The 26449-nt window shown below is 60.1% G+C and overlaps 1 protein-coding gene across 9 annotated transcripts in view; it reads left to right on the top strand.

Annotated features, from left to right (window-relative positions):
• Window positions 1-26449, top strand: part of KCNQ2 (potassium voltage-gated channel subfamily Q member 2) — a 78209-nt gene that overhangs the window by 33923 nt on the left and 17837 nt on the right. For 4 of the 9 annotated variants that reach the window (XM_054467448.2, XM_054467442.2, XM_054467446.2 and 1 more), the window contains exons 6-11: window positions 2864-2974; window positions 3943-4038; window positions 8783-8877; window positions 12098-12127; window positions 14994-15062; window positions 19143-19172. In XM_054467448.2, the coding sequence (XP_054323423.1) occupies window positions 2864-2974; window positions 3943-4038; window positions 8783-8877; window positions 12098-12127; window positions 14994-15062; window positions 19143-19172 (431 nt within the window). Of the gene's footprint in view, window positions 1-2863; window positions 2975-3942; window positions 4039-8782; window positions 8878-12097; window positions 12128-14993; window positions 15063-19142; window positions 19173-23755; window positions 23810-26449 lie in introns of all 9 variants that reach the window. The other 5 variants (XM_054467438.2, XM_054467445.2, XM_054467437.2 and 2 more) reach the window with 3 other exon arrangements.

Raw genomic sequence — 26449 nt, 5'->3', positions numbered from 1 at the left:
TAGTCTTAAATAGCAAATAGGGATGCTGGTATTTCCTGATTCAAACACGCTGACTGTGTACCTCCTACTGGGATAGGATGAGATCTACCCCCAGTTTCCCTTTCTTGCGGCCTTTGGGGGTCCTCACCAGTGTGGGGGGAACCCCGCCCTCATCTCCCCCGCAGGCCAGGCCCCATCTGCCAGGCCTCCAGCTTCCTTTTCCTTGAGTTGGCCTCCACTTTGAAGGAGCAGGTCGGATGGCTAGCTGAGAACATTTCAGGGGCAGAAATTTTTGGAGAGCTGTGTGTGAAAGTGTCCCATCCATCTGACCCCCCTGGGGAGGGGTGCAGGGCCTGGCCCCCTTCCACAGACTTGGCCCTCAGTGGGACCTGGGCTCGGAAGCTGCTCCGGGATTCTCTGGCTTCTTTCGACTCCCCTGTCCCCTACAACATTCTGGCCAGGGCCCATGTCTCACTGCCCTGCCCGTCTCTCTGCCATCTCTGTCTCTCTGTCTCTCTGTCTCTCTCTCTCTCTCTTTTTTTTTTTTTTGAGGCAGGATCTTGCTCTATCATCCAGGCTGGAGTGCAGTGGTACAGTCACAGCTCACTGCAGACTCAACCTCCTGGGCTCAAGTGATTCTCCTGCTCCAGCCTCCTGAGTAGCTGGGATTACAGGCACACACCACCACACCCAGCTAATTTTTGTATTTTTAGTAGAGGCAGGGTTTCACCATGTTGGCCAGGCTGGTCTTGAACTCCTAGGCTCAAGCGATCCACCAGCCTTGGCCTCCCAAAGTGCTGGGATTACAGGCGTGAGGCATTGTGCCAGGCCCATATCTCTCTGTCTGTATCTCTCTGTCTATTTCTCTGTCTCTGTGTATCTCTCTGTCTCTGTCTTTGTCTCTGTTTCTCTCTTTGCATATCTCTCTGTCTCTGTCTCTCTGTGTCTCTGTATCTCTCTGTGTCTGTCTCAGTCTCTGTCTCTCTATCTCTGTCTCTATTTCTATCTCTGTGTCTCTGTCTCTATCTCTCTGTCTCTGTCTCTATCTGTCTCCGTCTCTGTCTATATATCTCTATTTCTCTGTCTCTCTGTCTCTCTATCTCTCTGTCTGTCTCTTTATCTCTCTGTCTCTATCTCTGCCTCTGTCTCTCTGTCTCTCTATCTCTGTCTCTCTGTCTCTCTATCTCTCTGTCTCCATCTCTCTGCCTGTGTCTATTTCTCTGTCTCTATCTCTGTCCCAGTCCCCATCCTCTCCCTCCTGGTTTTCCGCCTTCCCCCTCAACCCTTGCGATCATGTGATTGAGTTGAGAATGGCAATAGTCACTGTTTCATGTCTTCAAAAACATGCCTCCTGGCTGGGCACAGTGGCTCACACCTGTAATCCCAGCACTTTGGGAGGCTGAGGCGGGCGGATCATGAGGTCAGGAGATTGAGACCATCCTGGCTAACATGGTGAAACCTGTTTCTACTAAAAATACAAAAAATTAGCCGGGCGTGGTGGCGGGCGCCTGTAGTCCCAGCTACTCGGGAGGCTGAGGCAGGAGAATAGCGTGAACCCGGGAGGCGGAGCTTGCAGTGAGCCGAGATCGCGACACTGCACTCCAGCCTAGGTGACAGAGTGAGACTCCGTCTCAAAACAAAAACAAAAAAACAAAAAAACCACGCCTCCTCTGGTAACGAAATTGTGTAGAGGGCTGAGACCCTGGCTCGGTCTTCCCAGGAGAGGTTTCTCGGTCAGGCCTCGCCCAGCCTCCCCCCCACTCTGTGTGGCAGCCTCCTTCCCAGAGTCTCCTGTGCGCTCCGCGTGGTGGTGGCAGCCGAGGCCCCCAGGTGGCGCAAAGCAGCGCCAGGCCGCGGCTTCCTGTTGGTGTGGAGCAGGCGCGGCCCAGCAGGCCCACCCTGTCCTCAGAACACACAGCAGCGTCCTCAGAGCCCAGGGTAAACTCCCCAAGGTGGGGCTGCAGGTCCTGGTGAGAGGTCTCCCCTTCCCGGCTCTGCTGTCTGCGCTCAGGCCTCGACCCCTTCCTCTGTTTATCTAAGACTCTGCCCTCCCAGGGCCTGTCCCGGGCCCGCCTTCTGGTCCCAGCCAGAGCAGCCTCTGTGCGGCTGTCCTGAGCCCCCTGGCTTGTGGTGCGTGTGGTTCTGGCAGGCGGGGGTGGGCTGCGGCCCCCACATGTCCAGCACTGAGTGCAGGGTGCCTGCCCCTGCCTTCCTTGGCCCCAGCACAGGCGTCTCTTGTCGGAGCTGCTTGGAGACGTGTCCGTCCTTCGCTTCCCCTCACCCAGGCCCTGAGTCGGGTGCTCCTGGGCTCACCGGGACCCCTGGGGAGGTCCAACCTGGCCCGACCACCCCTAGAGAAACTAAACACAACCCCTGGGGTCCCTGCTCCAGGAGCAGCCCACCCCGCCATGGCCTGGTGGGGACCACTCCCCCACCTCTTGTGGTGGCCTCCTCCCACCCACCCCTCTCCGGCCTCAGCTCAGGCTCAGGGAGCCCCCTGCACGCCCCGCGCATTCCTCTGGGTCCCTCTGGGCACTCCTTCCTCCCCAGCTGCGCTCTCCACTCAGCGGGGATGGGGTGGGGGCTGCTGTCCTAGCCGAGCCTCGTGGGAGTCACGTTGCTGGGCCTCTGGTTCTCGATGTGAAATGGGGACACAGCCTTTGGCTGGACCCCGCTTCTGGCCTGTAGGGGAGGAGGAGAGAGGGCTCTGGGGATGGAGGGCAGCCGACACTGATGCTGGCCTCACTGAGCCCCTGTGTGGGTGGTGACACGGGGGTGGCTCCGCATCTGTCCCATCCCAAGCCCCGAGTCGCCAGTGGGCGTCCAGCCTGCCCTCAGAGGTGTGAGCAGGCCCTTCGTGTGACTAGAGCCTGCGGTCCCACAGATCACGCTGACCACCATTGGCTACGGGGACAAGTACCCCCAGACCTGGAACGGCAGGCTCCTGGCGGCGACCTTCACCCTCATCGGCGTCTCCTTCTTTGCGCTGCCTGCAGTAAGTCCAGCTGTCTCTGCCTGCCTTGGAGGGGGACGAGGTCTTGTAGGCTCCCGAGGTGACCACAGGCCCCTGGGCACAGTTCCCTAGGTGGGACCTGGGGCAGGAGCGGCTCTCAGCAGGTCCACAGCCCCCAGGAGCTGGAGGTGGCAGCTCAGGGTCAGAGGCCTTGTTCCCCAAGGACTGGAGTGGGGGTTCCCCAGCCCCAGCAGGAGCATGCCCAGGGCTGCGGCTGTAGCTTCGGGGGGCTCTGTTAGTCACTGGTGGCCCCTCTTAGTCTGAGTGGGGCCCAGCAGGAGGTCCTTGTGACCAGGAGCAGGGCGGCTGGTGACACAGCTCCCTCGTGGGTCTTCAGGCAGTGAGGCCAACCCAGCTCAGAGGGAGGTGGAGGGGCCCTGTCAACCCTTGTTGCCCCAGTGCAGGGCAGGGCAGGGCAGCTGGTGCACGGCGAGAGGCTGGCCCTGGTGTCCCCTTCACTGTGTGCCCTTCAAGATGGGCGTGCAGACTCTTCCGTGTGGAAGGGAAAGAGAGGCCACTCTGAGTTCAGTGTGGGTCCTGCCATGTCTCCTGCAAGCCAGAGGGTTCCTTCCTCTTGATGCTGACGAATTGTGGGGATGTGGGTTCCTGGATGCAGTCTGACCCTGATGAAGGTGGGGGAGGCATAGATCGGTGGAGACGGGTCTGACCCTGATGAATTGGGGGGTGTGTGGATCCCCGGGGCATGGTCTGACCCTGATGAATTGGGGGGTGTGTGAGTCCCTGGGGCGTGGTCTGACCCTGATGAATTGTGGGGGGTGTGAGTCCCTGGAACGTGGTCTGACCCTGATGAATTGGGGGGTGTGTGGGTCCCCGGAGCGTGGTCTGACCCTGATGAATTGGGGTGTGGGGGTCCCTGGAGTGTGGTCTGACCCTGATGAATTTGGGTATGGGGGGTCCCTGGGGTGTGGCCTGACCCTGATGAATTGCAGGGCATCTTGGGGTCTGGCTTTGCCCTGAAGGTTCAGGAGCAGCACAGGCAGAAGCACTTTGAGAAGAGGCGGAATCCGGCAGCAGGCCTAATCCAGGTGAGTCCAGGTGTCCCCCGGGGACCAGCACAGCCCTTGTCCTGGTCCCACCTTGTCGAGGAGTGGAGGCCGCCGGGGCCTTGGCATTGCCCTGTCTGTGGATGGGGCCACAGCCCTCACCCTCTGTGGGAATCTGTGGAAGGAGCAAGGATGTGAAGTGTGTGTGTTGAGAAATGGCTCCGACCCCTGAGGCTGCACAGGGGTGGCTCGTGTGAGGACGCTGGAGTGGCCCTTGCCTTGTGTGTGTGCCGGGGACCGGCCATCAGGTCCTCTCCACCGCACCCTGGGAGGCGAGCACGCCTGTTCTGCAGCTGCAGGGCCGAGGCTCCCAGAGTCCACACACTGCAGCGAGTCAGTGCCTGACCTCGTCTGACCCCTGATGCTGGCTGTGGGCCCCCACAACACCCGCCCAGACCCCACCCAGTGCCGTCCCACCATTTGGGGGTGGGTAGGGCGCAGTGACCACTGTGGCATCCACAAGTAATTCCTGAGCCACCTTGAAAATACGGACAGACAATGACCGGGCGCGGTGGCTCATGCCTGCAATCCCAGCACTTTGGGAGGCCAAGGCGGGAGGATCACGAGGTCAGGAAATCAAGACCAGCCTGGCCAACATGGTGAAACCCTGTCTCTCCTAAAAATACAAAAATTAGCTGGGCGTGGTGGCGTGCGCCTGTAATCCCAGCTACTCAGGAGGCTGAAGCAGGAGAATCGCTTGAACCAGGGAGGTGGAGGTTGCAGTGAGCCGAGATCACACCACTGCACTCCAGCCTGGCAACAGAGTGAGACTCCATCTCAAAAAGAAAAAAAAAAAGAAAATGTGGACAGACAGCAGGACCCCCTTGGGACCAACCATTCTTTCAGTTCCTCCCCAAAGTCTTCCATCCACTGGACCCGCAGAGCTGACCAGTATCCCTGCCAGCTGAATGTGGCTGTAGGCTCTCTCCTGTCTTAGACAGCAAATCTTGATATGGAGATAATCCTGGGTTACCCCAGGTGGGCCCTAAATGCAATCACATGCATCCTTGTAAGAAGGAGATTTGACACAGGAGGAGAAAGCAGTGTGACCACAAAGGCAGAGACTGGAGACGTGGCCACAAGCCACGGAGTGTCAGTGGCCACTGCAGGGGATGTGCCTCTTGTGGTCTTGGCTCTGGGTCCAGCCTACCTTAAGGTGTGTATTTATCTTCCACTGTAAAAACTACAGACAGCGATTTATTTCCACGCAAGAGTATGAAGAAGAACAAAAATGCCCCCAAATCTCATTCCACTATTGACGGTTTAAAAAGTGAGCATGTACGTGTGGTGAAAAGGTTAAAATAGTGCCAGAAAAAGCAGCGTCTGAGCACCCAGGGTCCCGTGCGCCCTGCTTCCCTCGAAGGTCACTCTTAACAGCAGCTGGTGCACATTTCCAGAGCACAGCTGGGCCTCTCCACGGGTGCACCTCAGAGGACCTGCAGCCGTGGTTCCAGACCACTACAATAGAGATACGGCAATAAAGCGAGTCACACAAATTTCGTGGTTTCCCAGTGCATATGGAAGTTATGTTTACAGGCTGGGCACTGTGGCTCCCACCTGTAATCCCAGCACTTTGGGAGGCTGAGGCGGGCAGATCTCTTGAGGTCAGGAGTTTGAGACCAGCTTGGCCAACATGGTGAAACCCCATCTCTACTAAAAATACAAAAAAATTAGCTGGGCATGGTGGCACACACCTGTAATCCCAGCTACTCAGGAGGCTGAGGCAGGAGAATCACTTGAACCTGGGAGACGGAGGTTGCAGTGAGCCGAGATTGCGCCACTGCATTCCAGCCTGGGCAACAGCGTGAGACTCTGTCTCAAAAAAAAAAAGTTATGTTTATACCATGCCGTAGCTTACTAAGTGTGCAGTAGCATTATGTCTAAAAAACAGTAAAACATTGCATGTACTTTCACTCACAAATACTTAATTGCTAAAAAAATACCAACAATCACCTGAGCCTTCTGAGAGTTGCAGTCTTTGTGCCGGCAGGCGGTCTCACCTCGATGCTGGTGACCACTGCTGATGAGGTTGGGCTGCTGAAGGCTGGGGTTGTGGTGATTTTTTTTTTTTTTTTTTTTTTTTTTGAGATGGAGTCTCACTCTGTCACCCAGGCTGGAGTGCAGTGGCGCAATCTCAGCTCACTGCAAGCTCCACCTCCTTGGTTCCCGCCATTCTCCTGCCTCAGCCTCCCGAGTAGCTGGGACTACAGGCGCCTGCCACCACGCCCGGCTAATTTTTTGTATTTTTAGTAGAGACGGGATTTCATCGTGTTAGCCAGGATGGTCTCGATCTCCTGACCTCGTGATCCTCCCGCCTCGGCCTCCCAAAGCGTTGGGATTACAGGCGTGAGCCACCGCGCCCGGCTGTGGTGATTTCTTAAAATAAGGCAAGAATGAGGTTTTCTGCATCGATTCACTCTTCCTTTCACGAAAGATTTCTCTGTAGCATGTGATGCTGTTGCACAGCATTTTACCCACAGTGGAACTCCTTTCAGCATCGCAGTCAGTCCTCCCAAATGCTGCCACTGCTTTATCAACTAAGTTTATATAATGTTCTCAGTCCTTCTTGTCATTTCAACACAGTTCACAACATCTTTGCCTGGAGTAGATTCTGTCGACCAAAAAAAAAAAAAAAAACAAAAAAACAAAAAACAAAAACATGTCGAATGTATTTGGGAATTAGAAGAAAGGCTGCCAGAGATGAACCATTGTGGCTGGAGGGTGGGGGGCTCTCATCCAGAAGACGAGCCAGTGTTGCCAGCCGCCCGTGTGCCGGAGAGGGAGGAGCAGGGAAGCTCTCCCTGGCTGAGAAGTTCACATAAGCTGCTTGGAAACAGAGTTCACTGGCTCTGAGGCTGAAAACCAGAGTTGGCAGCCGTTCACTGGTTGAGATGCTGCTGCTGGGCCAGTGTTCTTCCTAGAGCATCTTGTCTGGATTGCTGCATTCCTGACAAGGAATTCCTTCTGGGGTTATTTTAGAATATCTTTGACACGGTCCTCATCTCGGCCGTGCAGGCGTGAGCCCTCCCGCCGTGTACTCTCTGGCCTCAGTTGGTTTGGACCTGACAGAAGTGGCCTTACCCTGCTCTCTGCAGTGTTCACAGTCCATCCCAAGAAACCACTTACTCTGCTCATCCATAAACGCCGCTCCTCATCTGTTAGAGTTTTATCCTGAGATGGCAGCAGTTCAGTCCCATCTTCAGGCTCCACGTTAGGATGGCCAACTTTTTTTTTTTTTTTTTTTTTTTTTGAGACAGGGTCTTGCTGTGTTGCCCAGGCTGGAGTGCAGTTGCGTGATCTTGGCTCACTGCAGCCTCGACTTCCCAGGTTCAAGCAATCCTCCCACCTTAGCCTCCTGAGTAACTGGGACTACAGGTGTGCACCACCATATCTGGCTAATTTTTTGTTTTAAGTAAAGGCAGGGTTTTGCCATGTTTCCCAGGCTAGGCTTGAACTCCTGGGCTCAGGCGATCCACCTGCTTCAGCCTCCAAGGTGTTGTGAGCCTCTGCGCCAGGCCAGGGTGGCTGACATGTTAGCAAACGGAAAATCAGTGTAGTGAGGATGTGTGGACATCGGGCCCCCTGCTGGTAGGAATGTAACGGTGCCGCCACCCTGGAAAGCAGTTCGGTTGTTTCTCAGAAAGTTCGTAAACGTGGAGTTATCACGTGACCCAGCCATTCTACCTGTAGGTATAGACACAAAAGAATTGAAAACAGACCTTCGACCAAAAACGTGCACACACATTTTACAGCAGCACCACTCATGGGAACCAAAAAGTGGAAACAGCCGAAATGTCTATTAATGGATGAACGGAATGTGATTTATCCATACGATCCTCCTATAAGGAGGAGTGGGCGCTGCCCCTTGCTACGACGCGGATGGGTCTCGGGGACGTCACGCTCAGTGGAGGGAGCCAGACGGGGAAGGCCGTGCAGCTTGCGATGCCCTTGGCAGGAACCGCCCGGGGCGGGGAAGTTCGTGGAGCCCCTGTACACCCTGGCGGTGGCCAGGGCCTGGGGGACCAGGAACCAGGAGTGCCTGCTGAACGTCGGGGGTAGGAGGGGGTTTATTTGGGGGCGACGACGAGGTGTGGAGTTAGATAGGGGCAGCGGTCGCACAGCACTGTGTGTGCAGGCGCCACTGAAGTGCACGCTTTAAAATGGCGAACATGGTGAACTTCAGGATATGTCTATTTCAGCACCGCAAAACAAAACAAAGGCATAGAGAACGGAAATCCAGCCAGGCGAGGTTCATTCTAACCCACAGGCTCATGCCCCCAGCCGGGTTGAGCCCCCGCCCTGGGAGGATGGAGGCTGGGGTCCCTGGCCCTATCCATACCCCTAGCGCCTCAGGTTGCCCAGGGCCCACCCGGGAGGGCAGGAAGGTAACCCCCAGGACAGGCGATACCCGCCAGGGGCCAGGTGAGTCATGAAAAAGGAATACAGCCTCCCTGAGAGCTCGCTGAGGGCCCCGAGTCACGCCCCGACCGCTCCCCTCCTTCAGGCCCCACCGTCTGACAAGCGGTCTTGCCTGTCTGTCCTACAGAGGGTAAACTGAGGCTGTGGGGCTGATGCAGCACTGGGGCCTGGCCTGCTGGCCCAGAGTCCTGAGTGCCTGGCCCACAGCATGGGGGTCCCCTCTGCCCTGTTCCCTCCACGCCCGGCCCTCCTGGGCGCGCCCCTCGCCGCCTGCCCCTCGCCAACTGCCTTGTCTTTCCCTCCGCAGTCGGCCTGGAGATTCTACGCCACCAACCTCTCGCGCACAGACCTGCACTCCACGTGGCAGTACTACGAGCGCACGGTCACCGTGCCCATGTACAGGTACCGCCGCCGGGCACCTGCCACCAAGCATCTGTTTCATTTTTTATTTTCCATTTGTTCTTAAACCCCACTTTTTGTTGTTCATTATTTTGATTGATTTTTTTCTTTAAAATGTATTTTTCACAAAGGAGTTCTGTGTGGTTTATTTCGAGGCGTTGATTCTGCCCTTTGTGTTAGAGCTGCGGCTTTCTCTTCACTTTCATTTCCTCACCCCTTTGCTTTATCGTCCTGGCCGTGGGTCGTGCTGTGTTGTGTACGTTGCAAGGACGCTCCCCAGGGAGCTCAAGGTAAATGCCCCCCGCCCCGGGCTGCTCTGGACCGACAACTCCTCCCCGGGCTGCTCTGGACCGACAGGTCCTCCCCGGGCTGCTCTGGACCGACAGCTCTTCCCCGGGCTGCTCTGGACCGATAACTCCTCCCCGGGCTGCTCTGGACTGACAGGTCCTCCCCGGGCTGCTCTGGACCGGCAGCTCGAGGCGCCCAGGCTTCAAGAGTGGAACCAGCACCATGACCCCGTCCCCCAGCAAGGACCTAGGGCTCCTGCGTGCGGGGCAGGAAAGTAACCCCGGATCGCAGTGAGGCTTTCGGACCAGGAGACTCAAATTATCCTGGGGGTCCCAGGTGTCCCCCAACAGGACAGAGCACACAGACAACCTTGGAGCCCCTCGGGCAGCAGAGAAGGGGGCCTAGAAAGTGCCTGTCGAGGCAGTGCCAGCAGGTCCTGTGAGCCTGTGTGGTCGGAGGGCGGCTTTCCCGTGTTTTTTTGTTTTACAAAAGGGCAGGTGGCAGCCAGCTGGGATTTTCGGTGCCTGGTTCTTGCTTAAATTAAGGTCTGAGATGAGGGGTTCTGAGGGTCCTTTTCCTGGTCCACGCAGGCCTGACCCCTCGAGTCCGTCTGTGTGGGCACCACCTTGCCCACCCGCCCTCTCCTCTGAGGTGGGGAACTGAGCCCGGGGACTTCCCAGCTCTCGCGCCCCCCCTTCACCTGCTCCTAGGGGGTTTCTGTTCCCTGGAGCCTTCCCTGAGGGTGGAGGCTTCCCTGTGGGTGGGGCCTTCCCAGAGGGTGGAGCCTTCCCTGTGGGTGGAGCCTTCCCTGAGTGTGGGGCCCTCCCAGAGGGTGGAGCCTTCTCTGAGGGTGGGGCCTTCCCTGAGTGTGAGGCCTTCCCTGTGGGTGGAGCCTTCCCTGAGTGTGGGGCCCTCCCAGAGGGTGGAGCCTTCTCTGAGGATGGGGCCTTCCCTGAGGGTGGGGCCTTCCCAGAGGGTGGAGCCTTCCCTGAGGGTGGGGCCTTCCCTGAGTGTGAGGCCTTCCCTGTGGGTGGAACCTTCCCTGTGGGTGGGGCCTTCCCTGTGGGTGGGGCCTTCCCTGAGGGTGGAGCCTTCCCTGAGTGTGGAGCCTTCCCTGTGGGTGGGGCCTTCCCTGAGGGTCGGGCCTTCTCTCAGGGTGGGGCCTTCCCAGAGGGTGGAGCCTTCCCTGAGGGTGGGGCCTTCCCTGAGTGTGAGGCCTTCCCTGTGGGTGGAGCCTTCCCTGAGGGTGGGGCCTTCCCTGAGTGTGAGGCCTTCCCTGTGGGTGGAACCTTCCCTGTGGGTGGGGCCTTCCCTGTGGGTGGGGCCTTCCCTGAGGGTGGAGCCTTCCCTGAGTGTGGAGCCTTCCCTGTGGGTGGGGCCTTCCCTGAGGGTCGGGCCTTCTCTCAGGGTGGGGCCTTCCCAGAGGGTGGAGCCTTCCCTGAGGGTGGGGCCTTCCCTGAGTGTGAGGCCTTCCCTGTGGGTGGAGCCTTCCCTGAGGGTGGGGCCTTCCCTGAGTGTGAGGCCTTCCCTGTGGGTGGAACCTTCCCTGTGGGTGGGGCCTTCCCTGTGGGTGGGGCCTTCCCTGAGGGTGGGGCCTTCCCTGAGGGTGGGACCTATCCTGTGGGTGGGGCCTATCCTGAGGGTGGAGCCTTCCCTGAGGGTGGAACCTTCCCTGTGGGTGGGGCCTTCCCTGTGGGTGGGGCCTTCCCTGAGGGTGGAGCCTTCCCTGAGGGTGGGGCCTTCCCTGAGGGTGGGACCTATCCTGTGGGTGGGGCCTATCCTGAGGGTGGAGCCTTCCCTGAGGATGGGGCCTATCCTGAGGGTGGAGCCTTCTCTGAGGGTGGGGCCTTCCCTGAGGGTGGCCCCTTCACTGTGGGTAGAGCCTTCCCTGTGGGTGGGGCCTTCCCTGAGGGTGGAGCCTTCCCTGAGGGTGGGGCCTATCCTGAGGGTGGAGCCTTCCCTGAGGGTGGGACCTATCCTGTGGGTGGGGCCTATCCTGAGGGTGGAGCCTTCCCTGAGGGTGGGGCCTATCCTGAGGATGGGACCTATCCTGTGGGTGGGACCTATCCTGAGGGTGGAGCCTTCCCTGAGTGTGGGGCCTTCCCTGTGGGTGGGGCCTTCCCTGAGGGTGGGGCCTTCTCTCAGGGTGGGGCCTTCTCTCAGGGTGGGGCCTTCCTGAGGGTGGGGCCTATCCTGTGGGTGGCACCTATCCTGAGGGTGGGGCCTTCCCTGAGGGTGGGGCCTTCTCTCAGGGTGGGGCCTTCCTGAGGGTGGGGCCTATCCTGTGGGTGGGACCTATCCTGAGGGTGGGGCCTTCCCTGAGGGTGGGGCCTTCCCTGTGGGTGGGGCCTTCCCTGTGGGTGGGGCCTTCTCTGAGGGTGGGGGCCTTCCCTGTGGGCGGGGCCTTCCCTGTGGGCGGGGCCTCCCCTGAGGGTGGGGCATTCCTTGAGGGTGGGGCAGGTGCACAGTGTGGCTGGGACTTCTAGGCTGGGGCGGGGCCCAGGATTCTTCTTGAGGATCCTGAGTTGGTGAGGGTGGACAGACCTGCGGCAGTCCTCAGCTGCTACCTGCCTTTTCAGGGTGTCACTTGGGAGGAGGGTGCCAGAGCCCTTGGCGGTCCTCAATGTTTGCAGTCGCCTTCTGGGGTCTGCCCCAATCCCTCCCTCAGCACCATCCCCCCTGCACCTCCTGGAAGCCCGACCTTAGGAGCCTGGCCCTGCCTGTCTTTCCTGGGAATGTCGGCCATGCCCTTGTTTCTGCAAAGTGGCCTCTGTCAGCCCAGGGCGGGGACAGAACCGGCCCTTGTGCTAATTTTCTTTGTTCTGTTGTTTCCCCTACTTTCCTCAACTATTTGTTTCATTTTCTTTTTTTTTTATCCCGTTCTTTTTGAAATTTTCTGTTCTTTTCCCTTTGTGTGTGTGGAAACACTTGAAAGTTCGCAAACTCAAACCTACGGGGCCTCCAGGTAGGAAATGCATGGACAGAAGCCCTGTGTGTGTGTGTGGTTCTCGTTCTGTGTCTGGAACTGTGACGGGGCAAGCCCCCGGAGCCCCGTGGCCCACTTGGTCTGCAGAGTGACCGCTGTCCCCGCCCACCGAGCATCCCTATACCCCCTGCCCTGCGTGGCCCCATGCTGGGTGGCCCGATCACCCTGGGCCCTCCCCTGCCTGGAGCCCACGTGCCAACCCTGCCCTCCCCGGGCCCATCCACCCTTCTCACCCCGCCTCCCCCCAGCCGCTGCTTCCTGTTGCCAGCCCGCCTGTGTCCCCCGTGGTTTCGTCCTGTCCTGCTTCCGGCCTGGCTCCTCTCGTGCCTCCGTCCCCACCCCACGGGCCCCATCTGTGAGCAGAGCAGGAATGATGGATGGGGGGCTTCCCCCGCCCTAGCGCTGGGCACCCATCTGGGGCCAAGGGTGCTCCCAGGCCAGCCACAGTCCTTGTCCCACCGTGGCTCACAGGGTGGCCTCTGCGGGGCAGCTTGCCTCAGGGGTTGGCCTCAGGGTCTCCTGCCCTGGACTCAAGTTTCTCTTGAGTCTTGCCCTGGCATCGCAGGGGAACCCCAAGGCTCCAGGCCGTCCCACCCCATCCCCACTGCTGAGAGCAGGAAACAGGGCTGTTGTTCAGACTGGAAAGCGCTAAGCTGCTATGGGAAGCCTCACCCCCATACAGCACAAAGGGCCTTTCCCTGTCGGGTGGTCAGGCTTGTGCTCTGTGATGACACTGCCCTGCAGAACCTGGGGCCAGCCACTCCCCACATAGACCAGGAGGGCTTCCTGCACAGAAGCCCTCGATGACTCCTCCAGGGGCCACTCACCAGTCCTGGAGGAGAGACCTGGCCGCCCTTCCTGGGAACTGTTAGAATGTTGACTCTCCAGTCCCAGAAAGGAAGTGGGTGCGGTGCTGGGCAGTGGTGGGTCCAGGGTTCCTCTGCCCCTGACATGCTCAGCCATAAGACATCTCCAACGTCTGCAGAGGCCCTGCCGCCCCTGGGGCCAGGTGGCTGGCGCTGAAGCCGGCTGCCTCCTCCCCAGCCTCTGCTCTCTCCCAGGGCCGCCCCCTCCCCTTGTTGCACCCTCGTCCCACAGCCCCGTCCTGCCCTGGCCCTGCTGCCTGCCTGTCTGCCCTGGCGTTGCTGCTCTGTGTGTTCGAGGCATGGCCTCCTATGTGGCTCTGAGGGCTGACGTGTGTGTCTCTCACCTGGGCCTGCGTGCGTGTGGGTCCCGTCAAGGAGGGGTGGGGAGCCACCTGTGGCCCCCAGACAGACTCCGGCCAGTCTGGGCTCTGCTGTGCCCACAACACCAGCTCACCAGCCACCTGGGTTCCTGCTCCGTCCCGACTTGGACAGCGGACTGTCCTCTGCAGGGAGGGGGCTCACAGGAGCCCCGCTCCTGCCAGCATTTTGGGGGCACCTCTGGGGCTGCAGAGGGAACAAAGAGGGGCCAGGCACGGCTTTACCAGCTCACACCTGCCTAGCCTGCAGGGGGGGCACCAGAGGCTGGTGGGGGGCAGGGAGGGGCTTCTGGGCAGCTCTGGAGGGAGGAGTGTGGCTGGACGAAGTGGAAGTCGGCAGAAAGGTGATCACCAGGCCCTGAGAGACAGTGGAGTCAGCCATCCTTTTGTTTTGGAGGCAGTGGGGAGCCATTGAGTGTTTGGTCAGGAGAGTGGCAAGGATGCCCGTCTGGAGAACCAAGTAAGCCTGGTGGGCAGAGCCAGGGCAGGTGAAGAGTCTGGGGGATGTGGGCCATGGCCCAGCCTGGGGCAGAGGGAAGACATGGGCAGGGGCATCTCCAGGGGGCGACCGTGGCCATAGCCGCGTAGGGAGTCAGCTGGGTGAGGGCTGGGCTGGGAGGTGGCCGTCCTGCCTCCAACGCAGAGGAGAGACCAGGACACGGCCCCAGTGGGGAGTGCTCCACAGGTGGGTGTGGGGAGGGGTGGAGGCCGTGGATGGGATGGCAGAGCCTGGGAGCAGAGGCTGAGGAGGCGGAGTGGAGGGGCAGGGGGTTCAGGGAGCCGGGTGGGGTGGAGGCCCCAGAGGAGGGTGTCTCTTCCTGAAGCTGGAATGCCGTGAGGGCATGGGTAGTGAGGAGGAGTGGGGGGAGTGAGGTGGGTGGGAGTGGGGAGGGGTGAAGAGGGGGACATCCCACCCAGACGTGGGGAGGCACCTGCACACCCGCCTGGGCGGCTTCAGCGGGCCTGGACTTGGTCCTGCTGGTGGCTGTGGGTGGCAGGGCAGGAAGACGGGGGTGGGTATGACCAGGACTGGGAAGGGGGCTCGGAGCAGAGCTGGGCCACCTGCGGAGGGTCCCCAAGGCATCTGTGCCTGAGGAGGCTGGGCGCATCCTATAGACTCCAGAATGAGCTGCTCTTTGCCAAGCAGAATCCTTTTCTGTATCCCACCTCCCAACTCCTCCAGCTTTGGCAGAGAAAGTGGCTGTGTAGAGAGGGGCCGGGGCCCTAAGTATATTCGGGTGATGTTCCTCTGGGATGTTCAGGGATTAGAAGGGGGGAGGGAGTAGCGCCTCCCCCTACCTTCGCACCCTCCTCCACCTGCTCCAGGCTGCAGGGCTGCCCTCCTCCCTCCTCCCTGCTGTCCCTGCTGGTTGACAAGGCCCCAGGCACAGCCAGAGAACGAAGGTGGCTCCCGGGCCTGCCCAAGACAGGTGGGCCTGAGCCCAGGGCCCAGTGGGCAGCTGCCTGAAAGCCTCGCCATGTCACATGCCGCCGGGTGTCTGACACCACAGGCGCCTGCCTGTGGAGCTGTGCAAGCAGAGGGAGGTGTCCTAGGACTCAGGAGGGTGAGATGCTCACTCCCCTCTCCTTCTCTTGCCCCAGACTCATCCCCCCGCTGAACCAGCTGGAACTGCTGAGGAACCTCAAGAGTAAATCTGGACTCGCTTTCAGGTCAGCCGGGGAGCTCCAGGTGGGGCGGGTGGGCGTCTCAGTCCTCCTGGGGGCCCCAGCTGCCCACAGAAGACTCGCCCCGGACAGTGCCCCAGGGACTCTAGGGAGCTGGGACGCGCGAGAACGCTGGACTTGGTGATGGTGGTGCTTTCTCTTTCCGCGTGTGCTGACCTGGTCTGGACTCCCACCCCCAGAGGGGCAGCTGGTTCGGGGGACAGGCAGAGAGGGAGGGGCGAAGGTTGATATGGGACTGGGGGCTGTGCATGGCTCCTAATGGGACCCAGGTGCGTGGGTCGTACGACAAAGTGTCCCAGTCCGTTGTCCTCCCGAGTGCCTGGTGGTGACTCAGGTGCTGATGGCACCTGCTGCCTCTCCTTCAGGTCCAAAGCCCACGGCTGTCACAGTGCCGGGTGCCGAGGTAGGTTGCAGAAGGGCCTGCTGAGCAGGAGAGATGGACCACGAATGCACCTGCCAGGCCTGTCCAGGCCCAGGGCCGTCCCCAAGCAGTTCCGTGTCTGAAAGCCCTTGGTGGGGCAGGGGCTTCCAGTGGGTTGGATGCTGGTTTCTGCCTCCTAGAGACATTCTTCTGCCCTGGAACCTATTAGGACGATTTCAGATCATCCTGGATTTTCCAGGTGGGCCCTGAGTCCGACGATAAGTGTCCTTATAAGGAGAGAGAGATTTGGAAACACACAGAGGAGACAGCCAACTAGGATGGAGAGAGACTGAAGCGATGCGGCCACAAGCCAAGAGCTGCCTGGAGCCACAGAAGCTGGAAGAGGCAGAAAGGACCCTTCCCTGGAGCTGTCGGAGGGAGCAGGCCCTGCCTGCACTTTGATTTTGGACTCTGGCCTCTGGGACTGTGAAAGAACAAACATCTGTTGTTACACACTCCAGCGGCACTTAGTTACAGGAGCCGTAGCGCATGAATCCAGACTTTAATGCCGGGAGCCGTGTGCGGCTGTGCCAAACACCTACGAGCGTGGGCATGACATCGGAACCGGGTGACCCAGGGGCTCGTTTCCTAGAATCACAGGTCCGTGCGTGGAGGACTCCAGCCCCAGGCTGACGCACACCTGATTTAAATGATTCTGATGACTTTATTATTGTATTTATTATTATTATTTTGAGATGGAGTCTTGTTCTTTCGCCCAGGCTGGAGTACAGTGGTATGATCTTGACTCACTGCAACCTCCGCCTCCTGGGTTCAAGTGATTCTCCTGCCTCAGCCTCCCGAGTAGTTGGGATTACAGACACCTGCTACTATGCCCGGCTAAGTTTTGTTATTTTTGGTAGAGATGGGGTTTCACCATGTTGGCCAGGCTGGTCTCAAGCTCCTGAGCTCAAGGGCTCTGCCCGTCTCGGCCTCCCAAAGTGCTGGGATTACAGGCGTGAGCCACTATGCCCGGCCTCTGATGACTTTAGATGATGAAATTTGGGACTTTTTGAACTGATGGGATTTAGATGAGATTTTGGACGTGAGTATTTTGAGATGCAGGCTGGAAGAAACTGAGGTGTCCTGAAGAGATGGTGGGTGGGGACACGGATGTTGAAGGTGCTTCTGGTGCGGGCTCAGGAGGAAGTGAGGATGCAGTTGTTGGAAGCTGGAGGGAAGGCCGTCCTTGTGTTGTTGGTGGCAGAGACTCCGCTGGGCTGTGTGCTACTGTTGGGCAGAGGCAGAATTTTTAAGTGATGAACTGGGATACTTAGCCAAGAAGATTTCCAAGCAAAGTGTGGAAGGTGCAGCCTAATTTATTTCTGCTGCTCATAGTAAAGTATGAGAGGAAACAGGGAGATTCAGAACAGCACCTGGCCGATCTGCCAAAAGACTATTAAAAAAAAAAAAAAAGAGGCATTCAGGGCAGAACCGCTGTAAGAAACCAGAACTTGAAGGTTTGGGAGGTGCTCAGCCTGTCCAGCTTGCAAAGGGTCTTAAATTAGGAGATTCACTGTTGGCAAAGCCTGCTTTGGAGAGAAGGCCACAGGTGTGGCCAGACAGCCTCATGCTGGAGGCACCAGGTGTGCGGCTGCAGCCTCCACCGTCTCCACAGAGGCCTGAAGATGGAGCTATCAGGAAGGATGTGCAGAGGGGCCTCTTATCTAACGGCGTTGCAGCCTGTGGCATATTCAGGAGGCCCTAGAGGTTTTGGGGAGTTTCATACCAGCAGAAACTAGATTGGCAGAGACAGCGTTGGACGAAGGTAAGAAGGCATCGAACTTCGGGAGTCTGCAGGCAGGAAACAGGCCGGTGGCGCTCCTCAGCTGTGAACACGAACTGCCCTTCAGGAAACGGGGAACGACCCCGAGGCTCCTGCAGGGGCTGGCGGGGCCGAGAGCCCCCGAGGAGCGTCCCCAGAGCTGTGCCACGTGGAGATTGCCCCGCTGGATTGGAAACCGTGGTGGCCGGCGGCCCCTCTGTCATTCTCCCTTTTTGAGTGGGAAGGGCTGTCCTGCCATTGATATTTTAAGCAGATGGCTTGTTTTCTAGAGTCACAAGCCCATGCATGGAGGACTTTAGCCCCAGGTTGGTACACACCCACGGCCTCACACATGCCTGATATAAGTGATTGCCATGACTTTAGAGGATGGGATTTGGGACGTTTTGAATGGATGGGATTTCCTTTTTTTTGCTCCGAGACGGAGCCTCCCTGTGTCACTCAGGCTGGAGGGCAGTGATGCAATCACAGCTTACTGCAACCTCTGCCTCCTGGGTTCAGGTGATTCTCCTCCCTCAACCTCCCGAGTACCTGGGATTACAGGCGCCTGCCACCACACCCAGCTAATTTTTGTATTTTTAGAGACGGGGTTTCACCATGTTGGTCAGGCTGGTCTCGAACTCCTGACCTCAGGTGATCCACCCGCCTCGGCCTCCCAAAGTGCTGGGATTACAGGCATGAGCCACTGCACCCAGCCAACGGATGGGATTTCGATGAGGTTTTGGACACACAGTCCATGCTGCAGAGGGTGGAGATTTTGGGGGATCTTGGGAGGGGTGAGTGTATTCTGGACATAAGACGGACATGAATTTTGGGGGGTCGGGGGAATGCAGTGGGTTGAATGCTGGTCTCCAAAATGTCGCAGAATGTGCAAATGTGACCTGATTTGGAAAAAGGGTCCTTGCAGCTGTAACTGGGCTTGGGATCTTGAGATGAGGTCACCCTGGAACATGCTGATGAGCCTGGTGACAGCTTGAGCCCTAGCCCGGTGACAGCTGTCCTTACAGAGGTAGAGGAGGAGAAGACACAGAGACACAGAGAATGTCATGGAGAGACGGAGGCAGAGACGGGGCAGTGCAGCCACAAGCCAAGGACGCCTGGGCCACTGGGAGCTGCAGGAGGTGATGAGGGACCCTCCCCGAGAGCGTGGACCATGTTCCACGGCAACACGGTCCCTGTCACATGAAGTATTTGGAAGTGCACCAAAGAGCCTGCTTGTAACACGGCGTACCAGCCGGGGCACCAGCCCAGGTGTTCGAATGAGATTGCAGGGGCCTCCCCATGGATGAGCCAAATCACGATCCACCAATCTCTCACTCAATCCATAATGCCTTTACCCGCAGAAACAGCCCCAAATGAGACGCCGGAAGGCCCAGACAGCTTTGCCTGCAGGACGAGGCCGGGACAGTTGGTCAGCGGTGCAAACCCTGGGCTCACTGACTGTGGCGCAATGGAGCCACCCCTGGAAAGTCACGCGGAAGAGAATCATTCCATTAGGATAAGCATGGAAAAAAGAGTCGGAGCAGCTCAGTCTGTCTTGAAAATTGATTGTAAATTAAACTCCCTTCCGGAGCTTTCTTCGCAAACACATCCTTTTTGGAACTTTATTAATATTGGTGTGGTTCTGGTTAAAATGAGTGTCCATAAATGTGGAGGGGTAGTGACCCCCAGGTCAGAAGAGCCGAGGCCCCCCGTGGAGTCCCTTTTCCCTCTCGGAGCTGCCTCCGTGGGCCCTGGGGTGCCCGTTCCTGGGGCCGTGGGCTCTCTGGGGTGGGTGGTGGGACTGTGGGGGGCTGGACTGGTTGGGGGACCCTCATGGGTGCTGAGTGGGCGGCCACTAACTCTCTGTTGCTTCTGTTTGAAGGAAGGATCCCCCGCCGGAGCCATCTCCAAGGTCAGTGCCCCCTGCTGCTACCCTGGTGTCTGCCGTGTGCACGGCCATCTGGTCTCTCTGCCACACGTGTGCGCAACCTGTCATGGAGATGTGAGGGCCTTGTGTGTGCTTCCGTGTGTGACTGTGTGACTGTGTGACTGCGTGTCCAGACCCCCGCCTGGCGGTGATGTGGGCCCTTAAATCACTCTTCCTGCTCACCCCCTCCCCAGTGATTCGGTTTTACTTTGCAGCACTGTGGATCCGGGCAGCTGGGCGGCTTCTTGGGGGTGGGGGATCCCCCACCCCGCCCACAAGTCTGGCCCCAGGGGTCTCGGAGGCAGGGGGTCTCTGTTAGTGCACTCCCTCCAGCTGCAGGCACATAGCCCGAGCTCACAGCTGGCCTGAGTCGAGGCCGGCTGGGGTGAAAGCTCCAAGTGGGCCTCTGGCCTTCCCGCTGCTCTGGGTCCAGAGTGTCTGGAGCACGTGGCACGGACCAGGGCCCCTCGTCCTCCGGGGAGGGTGGGACATCCTCTCTGCCTCACGCCCCTGGATGGAGATTCTGGCCGGCCTCCTCTCCCCGTTTGCCAAGGTCAAGGTGGGCCAAGGGTGCAGGTGCTTAGCCTGGTTCCCTCTCCCGGGCCCCGAGGTTCTGTGGGTCAGGCAGATTGGAGACAGGACTCATGTGAGGGCTCTGCTGGGGTGAAGGATGGAGACAGAGAAAATCAAAATCATTTCCCAAGTTAATTCTATGTCTGCTGAGCCCCAGCCCCCCACGCATCACCCTGCGGAGGTGCCAGGCTTCTCTGGGCCCCCTGTGCCCCATCCACATGTTGCAGAGTAAATCTGGCCCCTTGGACCTGGGGTCCGAGATGGACACCTGGCTGCCCCTCCTGGACTGCGGGGTGACAGCTGGCGAGACACTGGGGGGCTTGGGTGTGAGGAGACGGAGTGGGGCTGAGCCGCGTTTTTCCAGCCATCCCACATCCCACAGAAGGGGAGTCGTGGTCAGTGCCTTGAGCTGGAAAGATGGGCAATGCTTCTGGCCCAAACCAACCAAGAAAACCACCAGGGGCTCATTCATCCTCTCAAAGAGGCTAAGGAAACGGACAAGGGCCCAGAAAGAGTTGGGTCGGCAGCATGGCCTCTGCTGGTGCCAGCCCCCAGCGCTGCCACTGCCTCCCCTGCCCCTGCCGCTGGCCCTGAGGCTGGGAGTGGCTGTGGGGATGAGCACTGTGCCCCCCACAATGGGCACCCTCGGCTGTGATTTGGGCAGAACCTCGGTGCTGTCCCAGGTGGACACGAGGCTTCCCGATGGCTTCCGCGTGGCAGGGCCCCACGCCCTTGCTGGGAGCGACGCCGGAACCCGCCCCGTGCCTCACGGCCCCTCGTGCTCGCTGCCCCAGCCCGGCCCGCTCCACGTTCTCGTCTCAGCCTTTCTCTTTCTCTCTCTCCCTCCTGCCCTCCACCCCACCCATCTGGACACCCGCTGCCCCCAAGTGCTTTAATCCCTGTTACTGCCCTTCTCGGGCCCCTCTCTCGTCTGCCCTCTCTTTGGGGATGAGGTGCTGGCCCTGAAGGCGAACTCCAGGTGAGGACACGCGGGAGCCTCCGGGCTCTCCGGTAAGCTCTGTGGCTCCCCACCCCTCCCCTGTCTCTTCCCCATGTGTCCGGGGGGTCCTTGCCTGTGCCTCCCACTCCCTCCCCCACGGGCGAGCGCCCACCCGCCCCGGCCCTCCTCCTGGGACGCCTGTGGTGAGGGACGTGGGGCTGCTGGGTCTGGGGCTTCCGGAAGGTGCCTGGGGTGCGGTGGGAGTGAGGAGCAGTCTCTGCCCTTGAAGACCCTCCCTGCCCATCCTGGGGTGCTCACCTGGCAGGTCACGGGGTGGCATCTCTGTTCCCTGGCCTGAGGCAGCCGCAGCCTGTCCAGTGTAGGGTCGTGCTTAGGAAGTTGTTCCGCAATCATTACCTGCCACGTCCCTGGGCTGCTGGGTGAGGGGCCTGCTCTGCGAAGCTTGATGGGGAGCTCGGCTCCTGGCACCCTTCTGCTGCCTGACCTGAGCTCTGTGAGTCTGGTGGGACCCGTGCCTCTGCCTGCCCTTTGGAGGTGGAGCCTGCACCCCACATGGCAGGACCCTACTGGTGTCAGCTGGTCTTGGTAGGTGGATGGTGTGGACACAGGGACCCTCACTCACTGCTGAGACCCCCACCCCCATCCTGGCTCAGAACACAGGCACGTGGTGGCAAGCGACCCGGCTGGCGGGGGCTTGGTTCCTGTAGGGACCACTGGGGCTGTGCTGGAGTCAGAGGAAGTGTCTACGTTGGAGTCGGGTGGGGAGCCAGGCAGGCTGGGGGGCCTGGGGCTGTGCTGCCCCGGAGGATCTCTGTGACTGGGTGGGGAGCCAGGCAGGCTGTGGGGCTCGGGCTGTGCTGCCCCAGGGGGGTCCCGGGGGGTCTCTGTGGCCACGGCGGCTCTGACTTGTGCTGTCTTGTCCCACCCCCCATCTCACTGCCTCCTGCCCCCGTGCCTGGAGGAGCCCCCAACACCGGCTGCCCCCTCATGCCTGTGTGGGCTCCCCCGTGCCTGTGTGGGCTCCTCCTCCTCTTCTCAAGCACATGTGTCTGCGTGTTTTTGGTGCATGTCTGTCCTGTCGGGTCTTGGTCAGTGTCTGTGGGTCTCGAGCTCGCTGTGGGCCTGCTTGCCTGTCCGACCTCGGGTCACGGGGCCTTCTCACGCAGTGTGGAGCTCCCTGTGGCTGATGGGGCAGGAAGGAAGCCCAGTGCCAGCTGCGGACCCCAGGGGGAGGTGCAGCTGCACAGGTCCCCCACAAAGCTTTGTGGGTCTTGGGGGGCTGTGGCTGCAGCACCTTCCTGCCAGCTCTCCCCGGCTCTCAGACCACGTTGCCCCGTACAGGAGCTGCCAGCCACGTGTGGCTGTTAAAATAACATGCATTAAAATGGGCACGATTAGAGATTCACTCTTGAGTCTCAGGTGCCTGGTGGCGACAGCCAGAGCTTCATTGTGGCTACAGGACGATCCCATTGCAGAATCGGGCGGCAAGGCCAGCCCGGGAGGGGCCTCTTGGTCAAGGCAATCATGCTGGGGTCAAAACAGGAGACCTTGGGAGGTTTGGGGAAGCGGGACTCTGCCTCCTTCATGCTCCTTCCCTGGGGTGGGGAAGGTCTCCTGGGGCCCTCCAGGCAGGGGCTCTGTGCTTGGGCCTGGGCACCCTGGTGGTGCTGGTGGGAGTCTGAGGTCTTTGCTTGCCAGGAAGGCTTGGGTGTCATCGTGGCTGGGGTGATCACAGCGGGAGAGACTCTGTGAGCAGCCAGAACCTCAGGCCAGGCGCAGGGAGCCGGCTCCCTCCTGCCCCGTCCCGCCGTCGCGTTCGTGGTTAACCACCAAACAGAGTCCAGCCTTTGCGCTACATCCCTTAGTGCCTGGGGACCCCAAAGTCGCTTGTGTACTAAAAAGCAGGACCGGCATGGGGGCTGGGGTGGAAGCTGGCCACCCGCCCTTGGAGTCTTGCAGGCCGGTGGGGCTTGGGGAAGGGTCCAGAGCCCTCAGCCTACCCGGGCGGCTGAGTGCTGCCATGACTGGAGCTAGCCGTGTCTGTGACGCCGCGCGGAGAGCTACCTGCGGGTGCTGCAGGGACGTCGGTGTCTAAACACACGTGTGTGCAGGAAGACGGGAGCCTGGGTGCTTTCTTCCTAGAGCCTGTGTGTTCTGAGTGGATGCCGTCGCCACGCTGGGGTTCCTGGGGCGCTGAGTTTGAGAAGTGCTGTCTCAGGAAGCAGTGGCAAAGTGGGTGGGGGTGGCTGGGGTGGGGAAAAGGAAGGGTTCTTGAGTTCTTGGTGATTGGTTTCATTTTTTGCTTAATCATTTGCACATTGTGATGCAGAGATAAATCACCAGGGTTTTTGGGGAGATTCTTGGGAAAATGTTCCGCGTTTTCTGAGCCTTTTCTAAGGAACGCCCCGGCGGGGAGCTGCGCTCGTGAAGGGCTTCACAATGAGGGGATCCACTGAGCCCCGACATGACTGTCCTCAGGGGAGCTCTTGAACCCCCAGATAGCCACGCCTGCAGTGGCAGCCACACCTCCTGGGTAAACCGAGACCCACCTCCAACTGGGGGACTGGCTGGCGTGGCCAAACGTCGCTGATTGGTTTGCAAAGCGGGACACCTGCACATTTTCCTCTCTAAAATGTGCATGCTTCACACCCACGCCCTTTCCCGGGGTCACGTCCTTCCCAAGCAGGGCTTCTGTGGTGTCTGAGGCCACATGTATTATTGTTTTGTTGGCATGAATACTGCAAAAAATAATACATCTTTTAAGACATGAACCCAAACTGTGGCTTTGGAAGGAAAAGTTATTTTTGGAGGAAAAAAAAAACAGGGATTTTTTTCCTTCAGAAATAGGGAAGGGTTTTCTTCTCCGGACGGTGGAGACGATGGTGCACCTTCCTTGCTGGCCTTGCTTGGGCGCAAGCTCTGCCGCTGGGGACTGCACACAACACCCTGGGTGGTTGCAGTGCCTCAGTTTCCCTGCTCCCGGCTGTGTGCTGTTGCCGGCGCCCAGGACTAACTGTGCTCTCCTCATTTCCAGTAAAGGCAGCCCGTGCAGAGGGCCCCTGTGTGGATGCTGCCCCGGACGCTCTAGGTACCGCGGAACACGCCGCACGGACTGGCCGCTGCTGCACGGCTCCTCTGCCCCTCCCTGCTTACTAGAGGTTCTGGAGGAGCCAGGGGGAGGCTGGCGCCCCAACCCCAATTCTGACCCACCGTCCTCGCGGTGCGGGCTCAGCCCCCTCTATTCCAGCCGACAGCTGTGTGCAGGGCGGAGCTGGGCGAAGGCGGTTCTTCTTGCTCCCCACGCCAGGCGATGTCCTGCGCACAGCTGGAGGGGCCAGCCAGGGGCTCTGAACCCAGCAAGGCGTCCGCGCCTCCTGAGGTCCCCGACTGCTCTTCAGGGAGCGTTTCCCCTGGGGCTGTCACTCTAGCACCTCTGCTGCGCGCCTGAGGATGACTGAGCCTTCCTGGCTGCCTCGCCCGCGGGAGGCAGCTCCGTCTGTGTGTGCCGGGCTCCTCAGGGTCCTGATGCATCAGAAGCCCCAGAAAGCCAGAGGCCCGCGGCTCCCTCTCCCAACAACAGGCCTGGGTTAGGGCAGGTGGAAACAGGACAGGGGAGGAGCCGCCCCCTTTGCACTGTGGGCTCCTGGCCTGCACCGTGACCCGCACCTCCCCTGTCCCCGCGTTCCCTGTCTGCTGTCGGGTGTGTGCAGGCCTGCGCTGGGGGCCCCTCCCTCGTGGCCAGCACAGCCCAGCAAGGTGGAGGCGGCTGTGTCGTGCTCCCGTGGGGCTCTCCTTGGTGCGTGCATGACGCCGGCGGTGCTGGCCTTGGAGTGCTGGTGGGGCTGCATGCTGCTTATCTGCATCCGTGCATGCTCCGGACCCTGCTCCACGGGGGACCCGCGACTCCATGCCACCCTCTCCCTGTGACTTTGCTGCTTGTGTGCTTGTGGGGGGGGGGTCGGTGCTTGCGGGGAGACTGTTGGCAGCTCCAGAGAGGGAGACGGCCGTGTGGGCTGCCCGGGGCACGGCCTGCTGGGGTGCTAGCAGGCTGTCCTGCATGTCAGAGCATCTGTTCAGGGTGCTTCTGGCCGCAGGCTGGTCCCTCAGGGCAGGGGCTGAGGTCAGGCTGCTTGGGTTCCAGAGGGGTTTGAAAGTGGGGATGGGAGCCCAGGCCAGAGAACAACCCATGGCAGGCCCTGTCCTGCTGCGAGCAGCCCCCACGGGAGGCCCCTTCATCCTCACGCTTCCTGGGCGTCGTTGGTCCGGACACCAGCTGGGCAGGGCTCTGGATGCTCCTCAGCCTCCTGTTTCCTGCAGGCACCGCACATCTGAATTTCACCATTGGGAGGGAGGGTGGCAGGCAGGGTGGGGGTGGCGCTCTCTCAGGTGCTTCTTGAGCCTGCCCCGGCCCCGTAAGCGCCAAGCATAGGTGCCACGGATGCCCCTTGCACACAGAGGGCAGCTCTGGCCGGGGGCTCCTCCCAGGCGGGTGGCGGCAGCTTTTCGCGTGTGCTTGTTCTTGGCTTGTGGCCGAGGGAGGGCCTGCGAGACCATGCGTGCTCCTGGCCGCTGAGGCAGGCTGGCGGGGTCGGGTGTCTGCAGCACGGAGCCTCACCAGCTGTGCTTGGAGGGTGCAGAGTTTGGGTCATGGTGGAGGTCCAGGGGAGGGAAGGACATGTCCAGGCCCCACCACCCTCCTCTCCCTGGCAGAGCCTCCCTCGAAGATCTGAGGTGGGAGTGGAGCCCGATACCCGGGACAGCAGGGCCACGCCGAGGCCAGGGCAGGCTCCTTCCCGCCGGCTCTGTCTGGGGCAGTGCACGTGGGCTGTGTCCCGACGGCCTCTGGGGCTGTGCTGGGCATTGGATCCAGCAGGGCGTGCCTGCTGCCGGCGGGGCTGTGGCTCCTTGTCGTGGCCGGTGGGGGATCCCCCCTGAAAAATGGGAAGCAGACGTCGGGGCTGGGTCTTCTCTCCTGGAGCCTGTGGAATCCACACCACTCCCTTCCTGCAACTCCCTGCGGACTGTGGGGCCTGACCCTTCCTGGCCGGCACGTCTGTGTGGCCGCCTGGGTGTTTGACCCGTTCCTCTCCGGGGCCGCAGGTGGGAATCTGATGCCCATTCCTCAAGCTGTGCCTTTCCCACTGCAAGCCCTCAGCACCAGGCTCTGCCCAGAGACCAGCCAAGGGCAGCCCCGAAGCTGCAGTTGGGCTGACTGGCTCTGTCCTCCACCCAGTGCTTTGCCAGCTGCCATGAGAAAGGAGGTGGCTGCTTCTCTCTCTGGTGACTGGACCTGCCTGGGGTGGAAACGCAGAGAGGAGGAGTTGAATCTTCCAGTGACTCCCACTTGCCCCGAGACCTGCCTGAGCGGGGCCAGGAGGGGCCTGTTCTTGCCTCTGAAATGGCTCGTGCAGTGCAGAAAGAGAGAACGTTCCAGAAGCCAGAGTCCCGCTGAGCCTGTGCCCATGTGCTCCCTGGCCCCTATCCGGTTCTCCCTGACCACCTGGGCTTTTGTTGGGACGGGGACCAGAGGCCGTTGGGACAGAGGCCCCCACGGCACCAGGACCCTGAGCACCCCTGGCCCCCGTGGGCACGCTGTGTTGGCCTCAGGCAGTACAGGGCTGTGGACTCAGGGCCGAAGTCCTGAGTGAGCCTGTACCATCGGCTCCTGACACCCCCAAGCATGCGACGCCTCGGGACTCGGGGGATCTCGGCCGCTCCGTCTCTGCTT

The sequence above is a fragment of the Pongo pygmaeus genome, chromosome 21, assembly GCF_028885625.2.
Source record: "Pongo pygmaeus isolate AG05252 chromosome 21, NHGRI_mPonPyg2-v2.0_pri, whole genome shotgun sequence".
Lineage (NCBI taxonomy): Eukaryota > Metazoa > Chordata > Mammalia > Primates > Hominidae > Pongo > Pongo pygmaeus.
The sequence above is the reverse complement of the archived record's forward strand: the minus strand, read 5'-3'. Positions and strand labels throughout refer to the sequence as shown.